At 52.0% G+C, this 17,431-nt stretch overlaps 1 protein-coding gene across 1 annotated transcript; it reads left to right on the top strand.

The window, feature by feature from the left end:
• Window positions 1-13,382: 13,382 nt before the first annotated feature.
• On the top strand, window positions 13,383-16,657 carry LOC102457504 (mucosal pentraxin-like). Its single transcript, XM_075907968.2, has 2 exons — window positions 13,383-13,509; window positions 15,818-16,657. The coding sequence occupies exons 1-2, from the start codon at window positions 13,446-13,448 to the stop codon at window positions 16,429-16,431; spliced, it is 678 nt and encodes a 225-aa protein (XP_075764083.2). The 5' UTR covers window positions 13,383-13,445; the 3' UTR covers window positions 16,432-16,657.
• The last annotated feature ends 774 nt before the right edge of the window (window positions 16,658-17,431 follow it).

The raw sequence follows: 17,431 nt of genomic DNA on the forward strand, positions 1-17,431 counted from the left end.
CCCATTCTGTCTGTGGGCTCTGAGAGTTCTAGGCTCTTAACGTGCAAAGGAGTCAGCTCTTCCTTGGGAGAACCAGCCCAGAAGATCCTGATCAATATTAAACACCCTCACTGGTGTCTAACGACACAAACAGTCCTTGTTCCACAGTGAGATGGGACCCAGCAGGTACAACTTGGAGCTGGGGTAAGACTATGCCCCCTTAACTCTTTAGCCCAAGCTGTCTCTCACAATGCACAAGCAGCAACCCCGTACGGGAACTCTTATCTCTCAGTATGACGGCAGGTGTCACTCCAGACACAGCTAGATCGTGTGAATGCCCCCGAGCTTCTCACAAGAAATCACACAGAGAAAGACCCCAGGAAATCTCCCAACCTCCTGCCCTGGCAACTCAGAACTGTGCTGTCTTGTCTGGCTCAGAAGCCTGACCAGTGTAAGTTCATTACCCTGCCTGTCCTTCCCTCAATGTGGAGTGTGCACACGCCCAGCTTTGAACTGGAGCTCAGATTTTCCAAGTACTGCAATCCACAGTTGTAGAGTTGAATCACAGGCTGAGCCATACCCCATTATAAAAAAAAAGGTGCTGGTATGTGCGGTGTGAGTACTCCCAGTGCTGTCTGGGGGCTGTGCTAGGGGACAGCGGTGTGGCGCGATTGCTCCCCAAAAAGGTACCAGTACGCTGTACCGGTGTGTAACATCAAAAAAAAAGCACTGAGTAACACTCCTACGAGTGGATCACCACTGAGCAGTACTGAGCACTGAAAGACCATCAAACTTAGAAGGTCTTTCAGTAACAACCACACAGCACACAGTCGTAATTTCAAACACACACTCATGCTTGGAATGACCGATGGGTTTTAGCAGCTCACGACCTTTCATATGCTATTTTATAGGGCAGGCTTTATACAAAATAGACCATAACTCTACGCAAGGCTGAAAGTTGGGGCTCCAAGGTTCTGTGTGGAGGTACAGGGTGCCACGCCGAGCCAGTGCCAGGAATGCTCCCTTTTTCTCTATAAAATCCCTTAGCCTGGCATCATGTCCAGTGCCTTGGCCTCCAAATTCCCTTTTTGGAGCCAGTCACACCTAGAATGCTGGTGCTGTTATTGGCAGTTACGGCTCAAGGAAGGGATCATGACAGAAGGGAACTGGTTGGCTCTGGATACCCTGCTGCAATTTGGCTACAATCCAGGCACAGGTCAGTTGCCTTCCCTTCACACACTGCTCTGTAGCCTTTGCCTTTACTTGAAGCCAACTAGTATAGGACATAGTCACAGAATTGGCTTTGGCTGTTACTGTCTCAAGTTCAACAAAGTTCTCTCTGCTTCCCTTAGCTCTAGAGCCCATAGGGACACATGGAGCCACAGGCAAGTCACATTGACCATCACAAGAATAAGCCCCATTGTCTTTTATCAACTGTATTAAAGTCACCAGCAAAAATACGAAAGTCTCATAATCCCAAAGCTCCTATATTGATCCACGCCCGACGTCTAACCACAGACAGACTCACATCCTAGGTAGTATGCGAGTCTGATGTCTCTCTCATGGATTGAACATCAGGACGGAAATGGATCCTGCTGGAATTTGCCATGGGAAGCCCAGTTTGCCTGGGCACCCGCTTTGTATAACAGGAGTCTGTCTGTACCGACATTCTGCGCTTGCCCATGAAAGTGATCATCCCACCAGTCAAGCTGCAGAACCATCTGTTCCCTCCCCCCCACCAAGCAGGAGCTGCCCAGGTAAGATTGTCCACACTGCAATCTCCTGGTCCATCCTGAGCCCCCTCCACTCCTGTAGCTCCCTCCTGTGAGCAACAGACAGGGCCAGTTGCAAAGCTGATTGAGGTTGGCACTGATTGACTAAGCAGAAGAGGCCGACAGATGCAACCAGAGATTGTCAGAAATGAGACATCCGGGAAGGGAGCAGTAGCATTCTCAGATTAGCAGCCTAGAGGTTGCTGAGGCCCCAGCAGTCCTGGTGGCCATGATCTGATGTTTTCTCAGGACCCTTGCTGTGCTTTCCCTGATTCCTAAATTGTCCACCCCTGGCCTGTGTGTAGGGAAAAAGCTCCCTAAAGTCCAGAGGCAAATGGCTTGCACAAGGCAGAGGCGAGTTCTGGCAAAGGGCTCCCCAAAGAAATGACCAAAGGGGTGTGGCCAGCCATCAGCATCCCATCCTCAGGTCCAATCAGAGATGGGTTCTGGTCCCCCTTGATACAGATCTACTAATCCACTGCCTTGTCAATCACTCAGCCGAGCCCGGCCTTGGGAATCTCAGCTTTGGCTTTTTGCAGCTCAAAGTCCATGAGCAAAAACAAAGTGAGCTGGGAGATTCCCTTCTCCCAGGGCAAGTTTCACTGTCTCCACAACAGATTGTAGGAGTAGCTCCTTGTGCCACCCGACCCAGCTCCCAATGCCTGCAGAGCAGCCTCCCAAAGGGACAGGAGGGGGCCCAGGGATGGGACATGTCCGGGAAAGGTACACTGGAGACCAGAGATAAATGTGGGGTCAGCAGCTGCCTGGGATGGGACTAGTTTAGCTTTGCTCCACTTGCTTCCATGCTCTCTCAGGTTCTAGCTGTCACCTCTCTGCTGTCCAGGATCTGCGTCCTTCAAAGTAGGAATAAGAGATCCTCCGGAAAAGGGCTTATTTTCCGGAGAATCACGTCTAGACTGGCGCTTTTCTCCGGCTTATCCCCAAGCCGGAAAAAAGCGGCAGCCATGTTAATGCAAATCCCCCGGGGGATATTTAAATCCCCCGCGGATTTTGCCATTCCGATGTGTCTAATCTGCATCCCTTTTCCAGAAAAGGGGTGCAGTGTAGACACAGCCGTAGTCTATAGCATTAACTTATAAGCTTTTGCTTATTGGCTAATCAGTTAATCAACTACACTATTACATCCCTATCCGCCCTGGGACACAAGCTCATTACGATGGGCCCTCTGTTAAGACAGACTCAGGCGTTGATACTGGAGGCCCATTTGTTATCTCCTGGGCATCCGATACCAGGTGGTTCTGTGATGCTTTACAGAAGCCCTAGGACTGCCCAGACGCACTTGCACACGGACTGGACAGAGTTTCTGTTTTCCTCAGTAAGGTTTTACTTCCAGTTTTTAAAGAATGCCTTTTGGACTCTAACCACCTCTTCTGCTCTGCGGGGAGGCAGCTTTATGGGGCTCTTATTGTTCTTTCTGAGCTATGCATTTCGATTCAGCCTGGGGCGGCGGGGGAGGGGGGCACTCACGGAGAATAGCACCTCCTGCAGGCCACCCTGGGGATTAGCTCTGCCAGCTTGCATTCCTGGTCCCCTGTGTTCTCTCAGCTTGTCTTGCTTGGCTGCCCTGTGCTCACTGCCTGGTTTGCAGCTTCCCTCTTTGTGAAAGATCACAAAACTCCTCCCCTTTTGGGGAATTCACAGTATTGCCTGGTCTGCTGTCTGGGTAGTGTCATCAATGCTCTTTCATTTCCCAGTGGCTGGCAGGGGACCCCAGACCCACCCCCTATACTGGGTTCCAGCCCAGGGTCCCTATAATAAGCAAGCATAGTCCCAGTATAAACCTATCCCTTCCTGCTATTTCCCTGAGCTTTTTTATACATATGTGGCTTCCCTCCCTCTCTGGGTTTGACACCCTCCAATTCTCCTCCCCTCCATACTCCAATTCAGGGAGTAACAGCAGCCAGCAATCTGCCTTCATACAGGTCCTGTCTGTTCCTATACAGGTGAGCCTGTCCTTAATTAACTGTCTCCAACCTAAATCCCCCTGCATGCAGCCTAATTACCCGACTGGGCTTCGTGGCCTAATTCAGTTTTTAATGGGACAGTCCCATATTGAAGCCCTCTGGCAGGTGTCTCGACTTTTTAAAAAATGGGTGAATTGTCCCATATTTCTGCCGGGAGCTCCCCCTGCTGGTCCCTCATGGACAGCTCAGCCACAGAAGCCTTCTCTTCCTGGCCAGTGGGTAACCGTGGCCAGCAGGTGGCTCTCTCAGGTAGTGGCAGAAAGACAGGCAGCCAGTGGGAGGAGAGGCAGCCTGTGTGTGATAGAGAGGTAAGGGGGGGGGGGAAGTGAGTGAGGGGTGTGGGTCACCCCTCCCCATGGGCACCCTAAAGCGGGGATCCCCAGGGCGGGGGCTGCCAGCACTTCCAGGCTGTGGGACTGAAGCCACCAAACCCAGCATATGCTGATACTCAGAGGCTCTTCCCGCACTGAATTCCCAGTGCACTCAGGCTGAAGCCCTGTTCTGCAGGGTGCTCTCTGAATTTCCAGGACCACACAGGGTGAAGCCCTGATCCTCAGCATTTTTCCCTCCAGCTGAAACTCCCCTCCCTGCCCCCCCCAAGGGGCCAAAGACACAAGCCCTGGCAACCCCTTCAAGGCTAAAAGCAGGAGCTGAGCAGCTTGAGCCCCGATCCCCACCCCAAACTGAAGCATGGAGCAGCAGCGCTGAACCCTGGAGCCCTGGAGCTCCCCATGCAGGAGAAGCCCCCAAACCCATGGGCAGAGCTGTGTGTGTGTGGGGGGATGTTGAGGATGTTGCCCTCCCAAACTTCAGTGGAAGTGCAGGGCAGTCCTGGGGACAGACCCACCCATCCTCTTTCCCCACCTACTGTCCACTTTGGACAAGGGAAGACAGAGCAGGGCAGGGCAGCTGCTCCTCTGGCTGGTACCACGGCACAGGCAGCTGTGCTGCTCCCTCCTCAGCTCCCAGACTCCTTTCTTCACACAGCTGGTAAGAGCCACAGGGGTGGCTCAATGGCAGGCAGAAACCATGGCAGGGAACTGGGGGTATGTCTACACTAGAAAGTTAGTTCGAACTAACGGACGTTAGTTCGAACTAACTTTCCTATGCGCTACACTAGCGCTCCGTTAGTTCGAACTTAATTCGAACTAACGGAGCGCTTAGTTCGAACTAGGTAAACCTCATTTTACGAGGACTAACGCCTAGTTCGAACTAGCTAGTTCGAACTAAGGGCTGTGTAGCCCTTTAGTTCGAACTAGTGGGAGGCTAGCCCTCCCCAGGTTTCCCTGGTGGCCACTCTGGCCAACACCAGGGAAACTCGTCTGCCCCCCTCCCGGCCCCGGACCCCTTAAAGGGGCACGGGCTGGCTACGGTGCCCGTGCCAGGTGCAAGCCTGCCAGCACCCAGCTAGCAGACCCTGCACCTGGCACGGCACAGAGCCACCCACCCGATGCCCCCCAGCCCACCCCCTCTTGCCGGGACCAGGCTGGCGGCTCCCAGGAGCTTGCCCTGGACCGCAAGAGGCGGGCACCTTCCTGGGCTAGTGCGGACATCGTGGACCTCGTCCACGATCTCCGCACTAGGCACAGGAAAGTGGCCGTCTAGGGCAGGAGAGCTGCCAGCCTGGCCACCCAGGACCAGGTGTGCATGAAAATCAAGGGGGTCCACTGAGACCCCCGACACTGAGCCCTGAGCTTACAATGGCCGTACTGGGTCAGACCAAAGGTCCATCTAGCCCAGTAGCCTGTCTGCCAACAGCGGCCAACCCTAGGGACCCTGGAGGGGATGGACCGAAGACAATGACCAAGCCATTTGTCTCGTGCCATCCCTCTCCAGCCTTCCACAAACTTTGGGCAGGGATACCACTCCTACCCTCTGGCTAATAGGACTCCATGGACCCAACCTCCATCACTTTATCTCACTTCCCTTTCAACTCTGTTCTAGTTCTAGCCTTCACAGCCTCCTGCAGCAAGGAGTTCCACAGGTTAACTATTTGCTTTGTCAAGAACAACAACTTTCTCTTACTAGTTTCAAGCCTGCTACCCATTCCTTTCCTTTGGTGTCCTCTAGTCCTTCTTTATGGGAACTCAGGAAGAACTTTTCTGAATGCACCCTCTCCACCCAACCCCTGCTTTTAGAGACCTCTATCCTGTCCCCCCTCCGTCTCCTCTTTTCTAAGCTGAACAGTCCCAGTCTCTGTAGCCTCTCTTCATCTGGGACCTGTTCCCAACCCCTGATCATGTTAGTTGCCCTCCCCTCTCCCAGCCTTTCTCTTCCCCTCTCCCACCTCCTTTTCCCAGTCTCCCCCAGTTTTGTTCAATAAAGACAGAGTCAATGTTGGAAGAAACGTTATCTTTATTTTGTACATCAATAAGAAGGGGGGCTAGGGAAGGGCAAGTGGAAGGAGGTGAGGGAGGAATGGGGTACGAGCCCCCGATGGGGAGGACTGGGCTGGCTCTGCGGGCTTCTGGGGGTGGAAGCTCTCCTGCAGCCCCCCAATTACTCCCTCTCCCCAGATGGCAGCCTGCGGCAAGTGCAGCCGGGCTGATGGCCGAGTGGTGTGATGTGCCCAGTGTGGGCACTCAGGGCACTCCAAGCCAGAACTTCTTTGCAAGCGGGGCACCCCTTAGAACTGTGTGTCCGGGGTGGGGGTCGGGACCCTTTAAGCGCAGCCCTCGGCTAGCCTGAGACAGCATCTCCATGCTCTAAGTCCTCCTTTTATGCCCTGCCGGCACTGCTTCCGGCCATCATTAAGCCCTGTTCAGAGTCCACTCAATGTGGACTTACTAGTTCGAACTAGCAAAACGCTAGTTCGAACTAGTTTTTAGTTCTAGATGCGTTAGTTCGAACTAGCTTAGTTCGAATTAACTAATTCGAACTAAGTTAGTTCGAACTAGCGCTGTAGTGTAGACGTACCCAGAGGGACCAGAAAGTTCTCCTGGCAAACAGCTGCTAGATACCCCTTTCCTGAGCCTGAGGTATCTTCCTGTCTGCACACAGCCCCTAGCTCCCCCTGGCCAAACACAACCCATAACTTCCTCCATCCTGGCCCCTGAGCTACCTCTTGGCCACACACAGTCCCGAGCTGCTCCGTCCGATGGGGTGAACCCAAACATTAACGAGTTTTCTTCTCTACCATGGGAAACTTCTGATGCGCAGTGCGGATTTCTATATCAAGTGATTGAGAAGCCTTCTCTTAGGGTACGTCTACACTGCAGCATTATTTTGGAATAACTGACACGATTCTGACATAACATAGTGCACATCGGTACTACACACCTTTATTTCAAAATAATGTCGAGCTGGAGGACTTCTTACTACGACTCCAAGTAACCCTCATTTCACGAGGAGTAAGGGAAGTTGAAGGAAGAGTGTTCTTCCTTGGACTTCCTGCTGTGTAGACAGCGCCAAAAGCTGAATTAAGCTAATTCGACTTCAGCTACGCAATTGAGATAGCTGAAGTTGCGTAGCTTAATTCGACTTCAGCCCTGCAGTGTAGACGTACCTTTAGTGAAAAGTTTGTTGGGCTTTTTGCAGATAGTGCTAATACACATACTGGTGGTGCTAAGTGTGCTGGGAAAACAACGTCTGGCGAAAACTGCAAGTCAGACTAGGGGAAGATCCTTGACTTTGTTTGTGGTATTCACATCATTCGTAACTGCTTGCGAACAGCCGCTGACTGCGTTCCATTTGATTTGGAGTCCTTCCCTGTGAAAGTTTATAAATATTTTACACTGTTCCTGTTGAAGAATTGAAAGAATTCTGCCAATTTGTTGACCTCGAATATTTTAAATCGCTAGTGAATGGCAGCTCACAATTCCCTTCTCTGGGACCAGGGCTAGACAGAATTTTGTTGATTTTTGATGAGCACAAGGCATATTTTCTCACTCAAGGCATATGCCCAACACTGTTCAAGAAAGTCTTCAGTGACCCTTGCATAAAACTGGGGCTTGCTTTTGCTAGTAAGCAAACAGCCACCTTTCCAAAGATGGTAGAGGCAATCAAGAAAAACCACTCATCGGTGGGAGAAGTTGCACTACATATCCATACCTTCAAAATAATTTAGCATGAGGCTCAGAGGAAGATTAGCCATATCACACATCGAGACCCTGCTGCTGTCTTTGGTCGAGGGCGGGGAAATTAAAGAACAGGAATTTTACAAGGCAGTCGAAAATTGTTATTCAACATCTCTGAAGCAGCTGGAATCCTGGAAAGCTGCCTTTGAGTGCACAGAAATGCTTGAGTGGGCCTTGTTGAGAAGCATGCTGGTGTGGGGTATTATACAAAGCAGTCTTGCCTTTGCCACACAAGAATTACCACTTTATGTCTGATAGATGAAAATCATCTTTTTGATGAATGGTCAGATGGAAAACCAACAATATCCTGTCACGTCTGACTGGAAGATTCAGAAAACCCCCATTTCTGAAAGGGGGTGGAACATTTTTCCAAAGATGGACAACAAGGCAGTGGAATCCTCAGATCTGGCAAAGGCTGTTGAGTTTGATTTTGCCAGACCCCACAGCCTGTGTTTAATGTGTCTTTAAAGTAATTAATACATTTTGGTTACTTGAAAAATCGTGTCTCCATGCTTTTCCCTGTGAAGGCTATTTTGTTTGCGAGAGTGAATTTTGCCCTAGAGACTGTGCTGCGTTTTCATGACAAGTTGCTGAAAAACAAGCAGATCCTTCAAAAAAATCACTTCATCTGACAAACACAGTCCCCGAGAAGCATCCTGCTGTGGAGGAAGCAAGGAGAGGACGAGGCAGACACTTGTAAAGAGCAGTAAGCACAGATTGGTAAGTATATATTGTTATTTTTTTTTACCAATGATTAGTTACTAATCCCTTGCATTGCCTAGGTCCTTGTGATGTCTGAGGGCAGTGGATGGGAGTGCAGCAGTCAGTGCATGGGGCTGAGAGGTGTGTGTGTGTGGAGGGGGGGGGGGTTAAGGACAGGATGGTGGGAGATGCAGAGCTCAGGGAATCGAGAATGGTGCTGCTCTAGTTGTGAGCTACTTTGGAGTGCAAAGGGGGGCAGCTCATCCCATGGGGCTGGAGCTGCAATGCTCAGCCCCCATCAACTGGCAGTTCCTGGATGTAAGATTGTCTGGGCCCCTGACCAGCCAGTCTGTCTGAACCCATTCCTCCCCCTCCCCCCTACAGTGGCTCCTCCCAGGGAGGCAGGGCTGGGCTCTCTGGCTCCAGCTGCCAGCTCCCCCTAGGGAGGACAACTGATCCTCCTAGGTGGCAGTGGCTTTGCTGCCCAATCCCCTGGCCAATGGCTCCTGGTGGGGAGGGACATCTGGCCCCCACAGCTGGCCAGCATGCCTGGCCCTTCAGGCGACTCCTTAGTGAGGCCAGTACTGTGCTGCCCAGCCCCGGGGGTGATCTTGCGGGGGCCACAGCAGTGAGTCTGGGAGATGGTAGAACTCTCCTTTGTCCCCATCCAGCACTGCGGCCAAAGGCTGGGAGGGGAGGAGTTTGGGGCAGGCGGTCCACATAACTGGTCTGTTGGCGGCAAGATGGTAAGGACTGGTTGACCCATCCTAGCACTGGATGTGTTCCAGAGGCTTTTAAGCTGTCCGTTTATTACAGCTCTAAGAACCTGCATCAAGAACTTGGTGACTGAGGCATGTAATGTGCTTTCTTTAACAAATCTACGCGGAGCCTTTTCTTTTCATTAATAAACCTTTAGATGTTAGATTCTGAAGGATTGTCCCAGCGTGCTCTTGTGGGTAAGATCAGAGGTAGAAGTGGACCTGGGAATGTGGCAGGTCCTTTGGCATCGGTAGAACCTGTTTGGAGTTGGTGAGATTGGTTTTCATAACCTCTCCTCTGTATAAGAAGTCATGCTGGATGTGTCACAGGTAAAACTGGAGAGTCTAAGGGGTTTGCATGTGTAGCTTCTTGCTGGCCAGACTGGCAGCTGATGTGTTCTTTGTGACTGGTTTGGTGCATTACAGAGGAGGATCTCAATCCTGGGCTGCAAGTAGCCCTGGTTCTAAGCAGTTTGCCCTGATTTGACCCTCACAGCCGTGCTACTAGACTACTTGTTATATTACAGCCCCCTCTGGCTGGAGCTGCATCACCGTGAGCACAGGGAAACTCTGTCCCCACCGCTCCCATTGGCTGGGAATTGTGGCCAATAGGAGCTGCAGGGGGTGGTGTCTGCAGGTGAGCATAAGGCAGCATAGAGCCACCTGCCCCCCCACCAAACAGGAGCTGCCCCAGGTGAGCACCCTACATCCCAATCTCCTGTCCCAGCCCTGATCCCCCTCCATCACCCCAACTCCTGCCCAGACCCCACATCCCCTCCCTGACCTTATGGGTTCACTCCTACACTCCAAACCCCTTAGCCCCAGCCTGGAGCCCCCTCCTGCAACCCAAAGCCTTCACCTCAGCCCTTCCTGCTCCCCCAGCCAAAATTCTCTTAATCCTCAACCCTGAGCTCCCTCCCACACTCCAAATCCCACCACAGATCATCCACATGCAGAATGAGTTTTGTTATGTGCACAATAGTGTTGCACATCACCTCCATATTGGCGCACATAACAAAATTCATTCCACACATGGGCATAACATGTTAGAGGAAATACTGGTGACAACCTTCACAAATACGGCACAGGGGTATCCCAAAGCCCCAGTGGGAGCTGAAGCCATGCTGGCTGGGAGCCACACACAGCCCCAGCACTCTGCATGCTCATCTCCAGAGTGTCTGCACGCTGGCTGGGAGCCATACACAGTCCCAGCACTCTGCATGCTCATCTCCAGAGTGTCTGCACGCTGGCTGGGAGCCATACACAGTCCCAGCACTCAGGGCCGGATTAAGGGGGGGGCTAGCCGGGCAGCTGCCTGGGGTGCCAACCTATGCAGGGCGCCTGATGGCAGCTGTAAGGGGTGCCGCGTGCCCAGGGGTGGGGCCGCACATGCATCACACGCCCACTGCTTGGGGCGCAGGAATGGCTTGAGCCAGCCCTGACAGCACTCTCCATGCTCACCTCCAGAGTGTCTGCACGCTAGCTGGGAGTCACATGAATCCCCAACGCTCTCCACCTGGATCCGTCTGTCTCGACTGCATATGAAATGCCATTCAACCTCTTCAGCCACTGGCCACCGCAGCCAGAGCCCCGGGATTGTCTGCACAAGGGGTAAAGTCCCCCGGCAATTGGTTAGGTTACAAGAAAAGAGAGGAAGCCCAGCTGAGCTGCTGAGAGCCTGAATTGGGGATATTTCCTCACCAGGTAGCCAATGATGTTGGAGATCCGGGACAATAACTGCACAGTTCCATGGAACAAGAAGACTGTTTGCAGAAGGGTCATTTACAGCGCTGTGTTGTCTGGCACAAATCCCATTGTTCCTCAGAACTAGGGACAAAGTGGGCGTGGTCGTATCTTTGATCAAACCAACTTCTGTTACTGCAAGAGATAAGAGATAAGTGTGCACAGGACTCATCACGCCTACCCTCACAGAGCCAACACACCCAGAAGTCTGTTCTCTGTCGCCAGGCCCTCACACACCGCAGACTGTGTTCTGAGGAAAACACACCCCAAGGCACGCAAAACCACCCTCAGCAAACAAGGGCTCCCCACCTGACACGTAGCTCATGTAGCTAAATATCCCTCAGAGAACCTGCTTCAACATGGGAAAAAATTCCTCCCATTGCACTTTTCACCTCCCATGCCCCCTTATGGGGCATCATTAAGCAGCTACAACCCACACACAATGGGTATCAGGTCCTGAAAGAAATCTTTCCCTTCTTCTTTTGTCCACAACCTCGCCAAGCTCATCATCAGAAGCAAACTCTCCTCGGGGCAGGACCCACCAGTAGCACCAGATCCAGCATGAACAACAGATACTAAACCGGCATGCCTAGCTCTACGGTTTGTTCACCGAACATGTGATGCATCACAACCAGCACGTTAAACACCCCAGTGGAAAAAACCCCAGGAAACTGACCAATTGCAGGCACGACAGCACCCCAGGGCGAGCACTTCACAATACAATCTCTCTATTGTTGACCTCTGAGTCCTGGTCTTCACAGGAAACCTACAAAATCACCTCCAATGGACCGGTCTGGGAACACAAATTCATTGCTTTGCGAGGAACCAAAAATCAGGGACTTAAGAAAGACTTTGGATTTATGGCTTATTCCAACAACCTGCAATTCAATAACCTCCTTTCCCTTACAACTGCAGAGGGGTGAATTGCTCTGTTCATATTGAATGGATCCCTGCAACATGTTAACTTCTCATGCCCAACAAGCTGCCCCATCTTGCATTTAGCTGTAATGCTCAGACTGCCTTCCCTGAAGCTAAAGACTTCTGTGGAAGCTCCAAAACTTGTCCTCCTCCCCAACAGAAGGTGGTCAGGTAAAAGCTATTACCTCACCCTCCTTGTCTCTCTCATATCCTTGGACTGCTGTGTCTAAAACAACCGTGCTAAGAACTAGACATTCGGCATGATAGGCCCAGTTAGAGCTCTGAGAACCTAAGTCAGGGTATGTCTACAAAACAAAGTTAATTCGAACTAACAGACGTTAGTTCGAATTAACTTTGATAGGCGCTACACAGGCAAACCGCTAGTTCGAACTTAATTCGAACTAGAGGAGCGCTTAATTCAAACTAGGTAAACCTCATTCCACGAGGACTAACGCCTAGTTCGAATTAAGGGCTGTGTAGCCACTTAATTCGAACTAGTGGGAGGCTAGCCCTCCCCAGCTTTCCCTGGTGGCCACTCTGAGCACCACCAGGGAAACTCTTCTGCCCCCCTCAGGGACTTCTACTGGCCCCCATGGGAGTTTGATGAAGGCCCCGGTTGATAATGGTACTCCTGGAATCATAAGCAGTAATGGAAGTCATTACCAAAGTTTAAATTTAGGGATTTCAGCTCCAGCTACGCAATTAACACAACTGGAGTTGTGTCCCTTACTTTGAATTTCTGCATTCGTATAGACATGGCTTTAGTAAGTTACCTCGATCTGTCTGTTTTCACTTGCAATTACTTAAATCCCACTATTTGACACTTAATGAAAACACTAGTTTCATATCAAGCCCAGTGTAAATAATTGTTACCTGAGAAGGAACAACCACTGTGCATCTCTCTCTTTTATTGATAAAAAGGGAGAATTTATGAGCTTTCTCTGAATAAAACATTTATATGGAATGCAAAATATTTATTTGGGATTTGGGTCCCTTTTGAGGGCTAGTCTCTGTAATGGAGACCTCCCAGAGCTGAGCTGGTTTGTTGTGTGTTTCTCTGCTCATGGGTTTTTACCCCACCTCTGTGCCTTGGCTGGGGAAGACCAGAACATTGGGACCAGGAGGAGAGGGTGATTGGATGCCTCCAAAGGCAGGTGACCAGGCTCAGTGCAATGATCAACACACTGAGTGACAGGTCCAAGGAAAACCCTGTGATTCTACCTGTGATAGGGAGTTTCTCTGTAAATGGGCAGTGCTGGCTGCACAGACATCTGCCCTGCACAGGAAGAAACAACAGCTGTGGGGTGGGGATGTGACAAGCTCCGGATCCTAAGGGGAATTCCAGACTCTGCCCCTGGGACGGGATTGGCTGAGCACATTTCTCCTCCTGCCTCCCCTCAGGGATAAATCAGGTCCCTGCACTGCAGACTGGCATTGCCTGGGCGCAGGATTCGGGCAGAGCAGCCTCCCACCTCCCTTCTCAGCGTTCTGGTCACTCTGCAGGTGAAAAACATGGCGAAGCTGCAACTGTGGATCCTCATCCTTGCTGGCGTCTCAGGAGCCATCGCCCAGACAGGTAGGGGGAGAGCCATCCACACCAGGAAGCCAAGCCCTGGCTGGGCAGAGAATGACTCAGTTGAGCATGGGCCCCAGAGGGTAACTGAACGGCTGCCTCACACTACCAAGGAAACTGGATCCGGTCTGCGTGTCCCACTTGCCCACCTCCTGCGGAGGAAAAACCAGTCACAGCTTCTGCAGCCATAGCGCCCCATCATGATGACCCAAAGCCATCCTCACAGTAGTTCTGGGCACCTCTGCCCCCTCCCCTCCTGGGAGCTACTGAGGCCGGGATTACACCACTGGCTTGGTCCACTGCTTTCCCTTCCTGGGAAGAGCCAGAAGGGTGTGAAGATCCCCTTGAGCCACTCCCTGCCAGGGGAGGGGATTCCTCTGCAGCTGCATCCAGGTCTAGAGAGGGGGCTGCAGAGATCTAGGAGGAGCAAAAGTGGGGCAGGGCCTACAGTGAGAGGAGAGATTGGGGGACAGCGTTAATTACTGGTCAGGGAATGGGCAGGCCTGGGGGAAGCTGCAGGGGCCAAGTACAATTGGGAGAAGGGATAGAATTGACTATGACCCGGAGACAAGGATGGCGGGGTGGGCAGACCAAAAACGCAGGATAACCGTTCTGCTAAAGAGGATGCACTTCATGGTTTCTGGTGTGTGGTGGTTGGCAGCCCTGCCTATGGCTGGGGGGTTGGCTGAAGTTCCCCAGACTCTGAGTGTCCCCTCTGGTGTGTCTGGCCTCTTCACACTCTTTCCACACTCCTCCCTTGGACACTGAGAGGCAGGACTAAGGATGTTAAAATGCAGCTAATTGACTAGTGGACTAGGTGATGGAATTTCCATGGTTTAGTCAACTAGTAGATAGACAATTCTGCATTCTTCCTTTGCAATGTATTTCAAAGGAAGAATTGAGAACCCCGTGGACAGCCCAGGGTCAGCGGGAAGTCCTGCTGACTGTGGGCTGCATGCGGGTGCCTTCTTTGAAATGCACAAGAGTCCCCGGCAGGGGCTCCTGTGCATTTCAAAGCCATGGTATCCGGGATCAGAGGGGGACTCAAAGTTCTCCGCTGACCACGGGATCCATGCTACACTGCATGCTGCTAGATGCCATCCCGGACTCCCTGCGGCATTTCCTGGGGAGCCCAGGGTCAGCTGGATTTCCCACAGCTGCCCCTTTGAATTGCGCAGATGCATGGATTAAAGGGACAGCTGCTGAATAACTGATGCACGGATCTGCTGTGTGTTGGCTGTCCCTTTGAACTATGCAACTGCACGATACTCCCCAGCTGACCCCGAGCTCCTAGTGGCATGCAGGGTAGCATGGAGCCTGGGTCAGAAGGGGACTCTAAGTCCTCCGCTGATCCCGGGCACCATGGCTTTGAAATGCAGAAGATTCTTGTGCATTTCAAAGAAGGCACCTGCATGCAGCTTGGAGTCAGCAGGACTTCCTACTGGCCCCGGGCTGTACGTGGAGTTCACAATTCCTCCTTTGAAATGTACAAGAGCCCCTGCGGGGGATCTTGTACCTTTCAAAGGAGGAATGCGGAAGTGCTTATCAACTAGTTGACTAATCAACAACTAGTCAATTAACCACATTTTAACATCCTTACTCCAGCACTGAGCCTCATCCTGTACACAAACTGCTTCCTGGCACCCTGTCCCCCACCACAATCCTCTGCCCCAGCTCGGAGCTCCTTTCCGGACCCTGAACTCCTCATTTCTAATACCATCCCTGAGCCGACATCCCCGGCACAGAGTCTGTACCCTTTCCTATGCTCCAAACCCCTGTCCCAGTCTGGAGCCCCAGCCCACACGCTGAACCTTCAATCCCAGCCTGGAGCTCCCTTTTCTATCCCAAATGCTACAAGCCAAGCTCCACCCCAGATCCCACACATTGAGCCAAAGCCTTCCCGCCCTCCTCTAACCCAACCCCCAGCCTCGGCCTGGTAAAAATGAGTGAGGGTGGGGGAGAGTGAGCAATGGTGTGTGTGTGGGGATGGAGTGAATGGGGGTGGGCCTTGGAAAAGGGGAAGGTATCTGGGAAAGGGCTGAGGCAGGAGAGGGGCAAGGGTGTTTCAGTTTTCTGCGATTAGATATTTGGGACTCCTGTCTGACAGAGCTGTGTACAGTCCTGGAGCTGGGAAGCAGGGGCAGGCCCAGGGCTGCAGTAGCTAGTCACTGGTGGTATGTCTACATTACCCCCGCTAGTTCGAACTAGCGGGGTAGTGTAGACATACCCTGGGGAACATAAGAAAGTTACATTAAGAAGAACCTGTCAGCATGATGAGATCTCAGCCGTTGCCTTTCATGTCCCCACACAGATATCGAAGGGCAGGTGTTTGTTTTTCCCAAGGAATCTGCTGATGCCCATGTGATCCTGAACATGAATCACAACCGTCCCCTGCAGAACTTCACCGTGTGTCTCAGATACTTCACAGACCTGACCCGACCCTACAGCCTCTTCTCCTATGCGACCAGAACCAAGGACAACGAGATCCTCCTCTTCAAAGAAAAACCCGGGGAGCTCTCGCTGACTGTTGGGGGGGAATGGGTGGTCTTTAAATTCCCAGAAAACACAGGCTCAAGCAGAGGCTGGGAGCATGTCTGTGCCAGCTGGGAATCTGCCACTGGCATAGCCGAGCTCTGGGTGAACTGGAATCCCTTACCTAGGAAGGGGCTGCAGAAAGGCTACTCTGTCAGCAACCAGGGTATGATTGTCCTGGGGCAGGAGCAGGACTCCTTTGGGGGTAGGTTTGAAGCCTCACAGTCATTTGTAGGGGAACTCACTGACGTGTATATGTGGGACCTGGCCACCGCGACGGACGCTGTGCAGGCTGCCAGTGCTGATTCCCAGTTGCCACCCTCTGTCCTGAACTGGGGCGCTTTGCAGTATCAGGTTAAGGGCTATGTGGTATTGAAACCCCTGCTGAGATAAAGACCCTATTGAAAAGGAGCCTGGCGTTGGGAACCAGGGCCTGATCATCTGGGTGCAAACCCTACGGATGCATGGCAGAGATTAGCTATGCACATAGATCTGTGGCTTCTGAGCAAAAGCAGCATTAACCTCTACTCTTGTGACTCCTCCCCCTTGGTGCTTTTGTCATTTGGGTATTTCCTTCTGTCCAAAGCCTGTGGCATATTCTGTCCAAAGCCTGTCCCAATAAATGGTCTGATTTGCTGCCCTGCAGCCTGTGGCATATTAAGAATCCCAGCATAGCCCCAGTAGGTGCAGTCTCAGAAAGTGAACCCAGCTTTTGTCCCATTCTGTCCATGGGCTCTGAGAGTTCTAGGCCCCTTACGTGCAAAGAAGTCAGCTCTTCCTTGGGAGAACCAGCCCAGAACATCCTGATGAATATTAAACACCCTCACTGGTGTTTAACGACACAAACAGTCCTTGTTCCACAGTGAGATGGGACCCATGGGGCACAGTTTGGAGCTGGGGTAAGACTATGCCCCCTTAACTCTTCAGCCCAAGCTGTCTCTCACAATGAACAAACAGCAACCCCGTACGGGAACTCTTATCACTCAGTATGACGGCAGGTGTCACTCCAGACACAGCTAGATCGCATGAATGCCCCTGAGCTTCTCACAAGAAATCACACAGAGAAAGACCCCAGCAAATCTCCCAATCACCTGGCCAGGCAGCTCAGAACTGTGCTGTCTTGTCTGGCTCAGAAGCCTGACCAGTGTAAGTTCATTACCCCGCCTGTCCTTCCCTCAATGTGGAGAGGGCACACGCCCACCTTTGAACCGGAGCTCAGATTTCCCAAGTAATTCAATGAATCCACAGTTGTAGAGTTGAATCACAGGCTGAGCCATACCCCATTGTTAAAAAAAAAGGTGCTGGTATGTGCGGTGCGAGTACTCCCAGTGCTGGCTGGGGGCTGTGCCAGGGGGCAGCGGTGTGGCACGATTGCTCCCCCAAAAGGCACCAG

This window comes from Pelodiscus sinensis, chromosome 22, assembly GCF_052426305.1.
Source record: "Pelodiscus sinensis isolate ZL-2025 chromosome 22, ASM5242630v1, whole genome shotgun sequence".
NCBI classification, from domain to species: Eukaryota; Metazoa; Chordata; order Testudines; family Trionychidae; genus Pelodiscus; species Pelodiscus sinensis.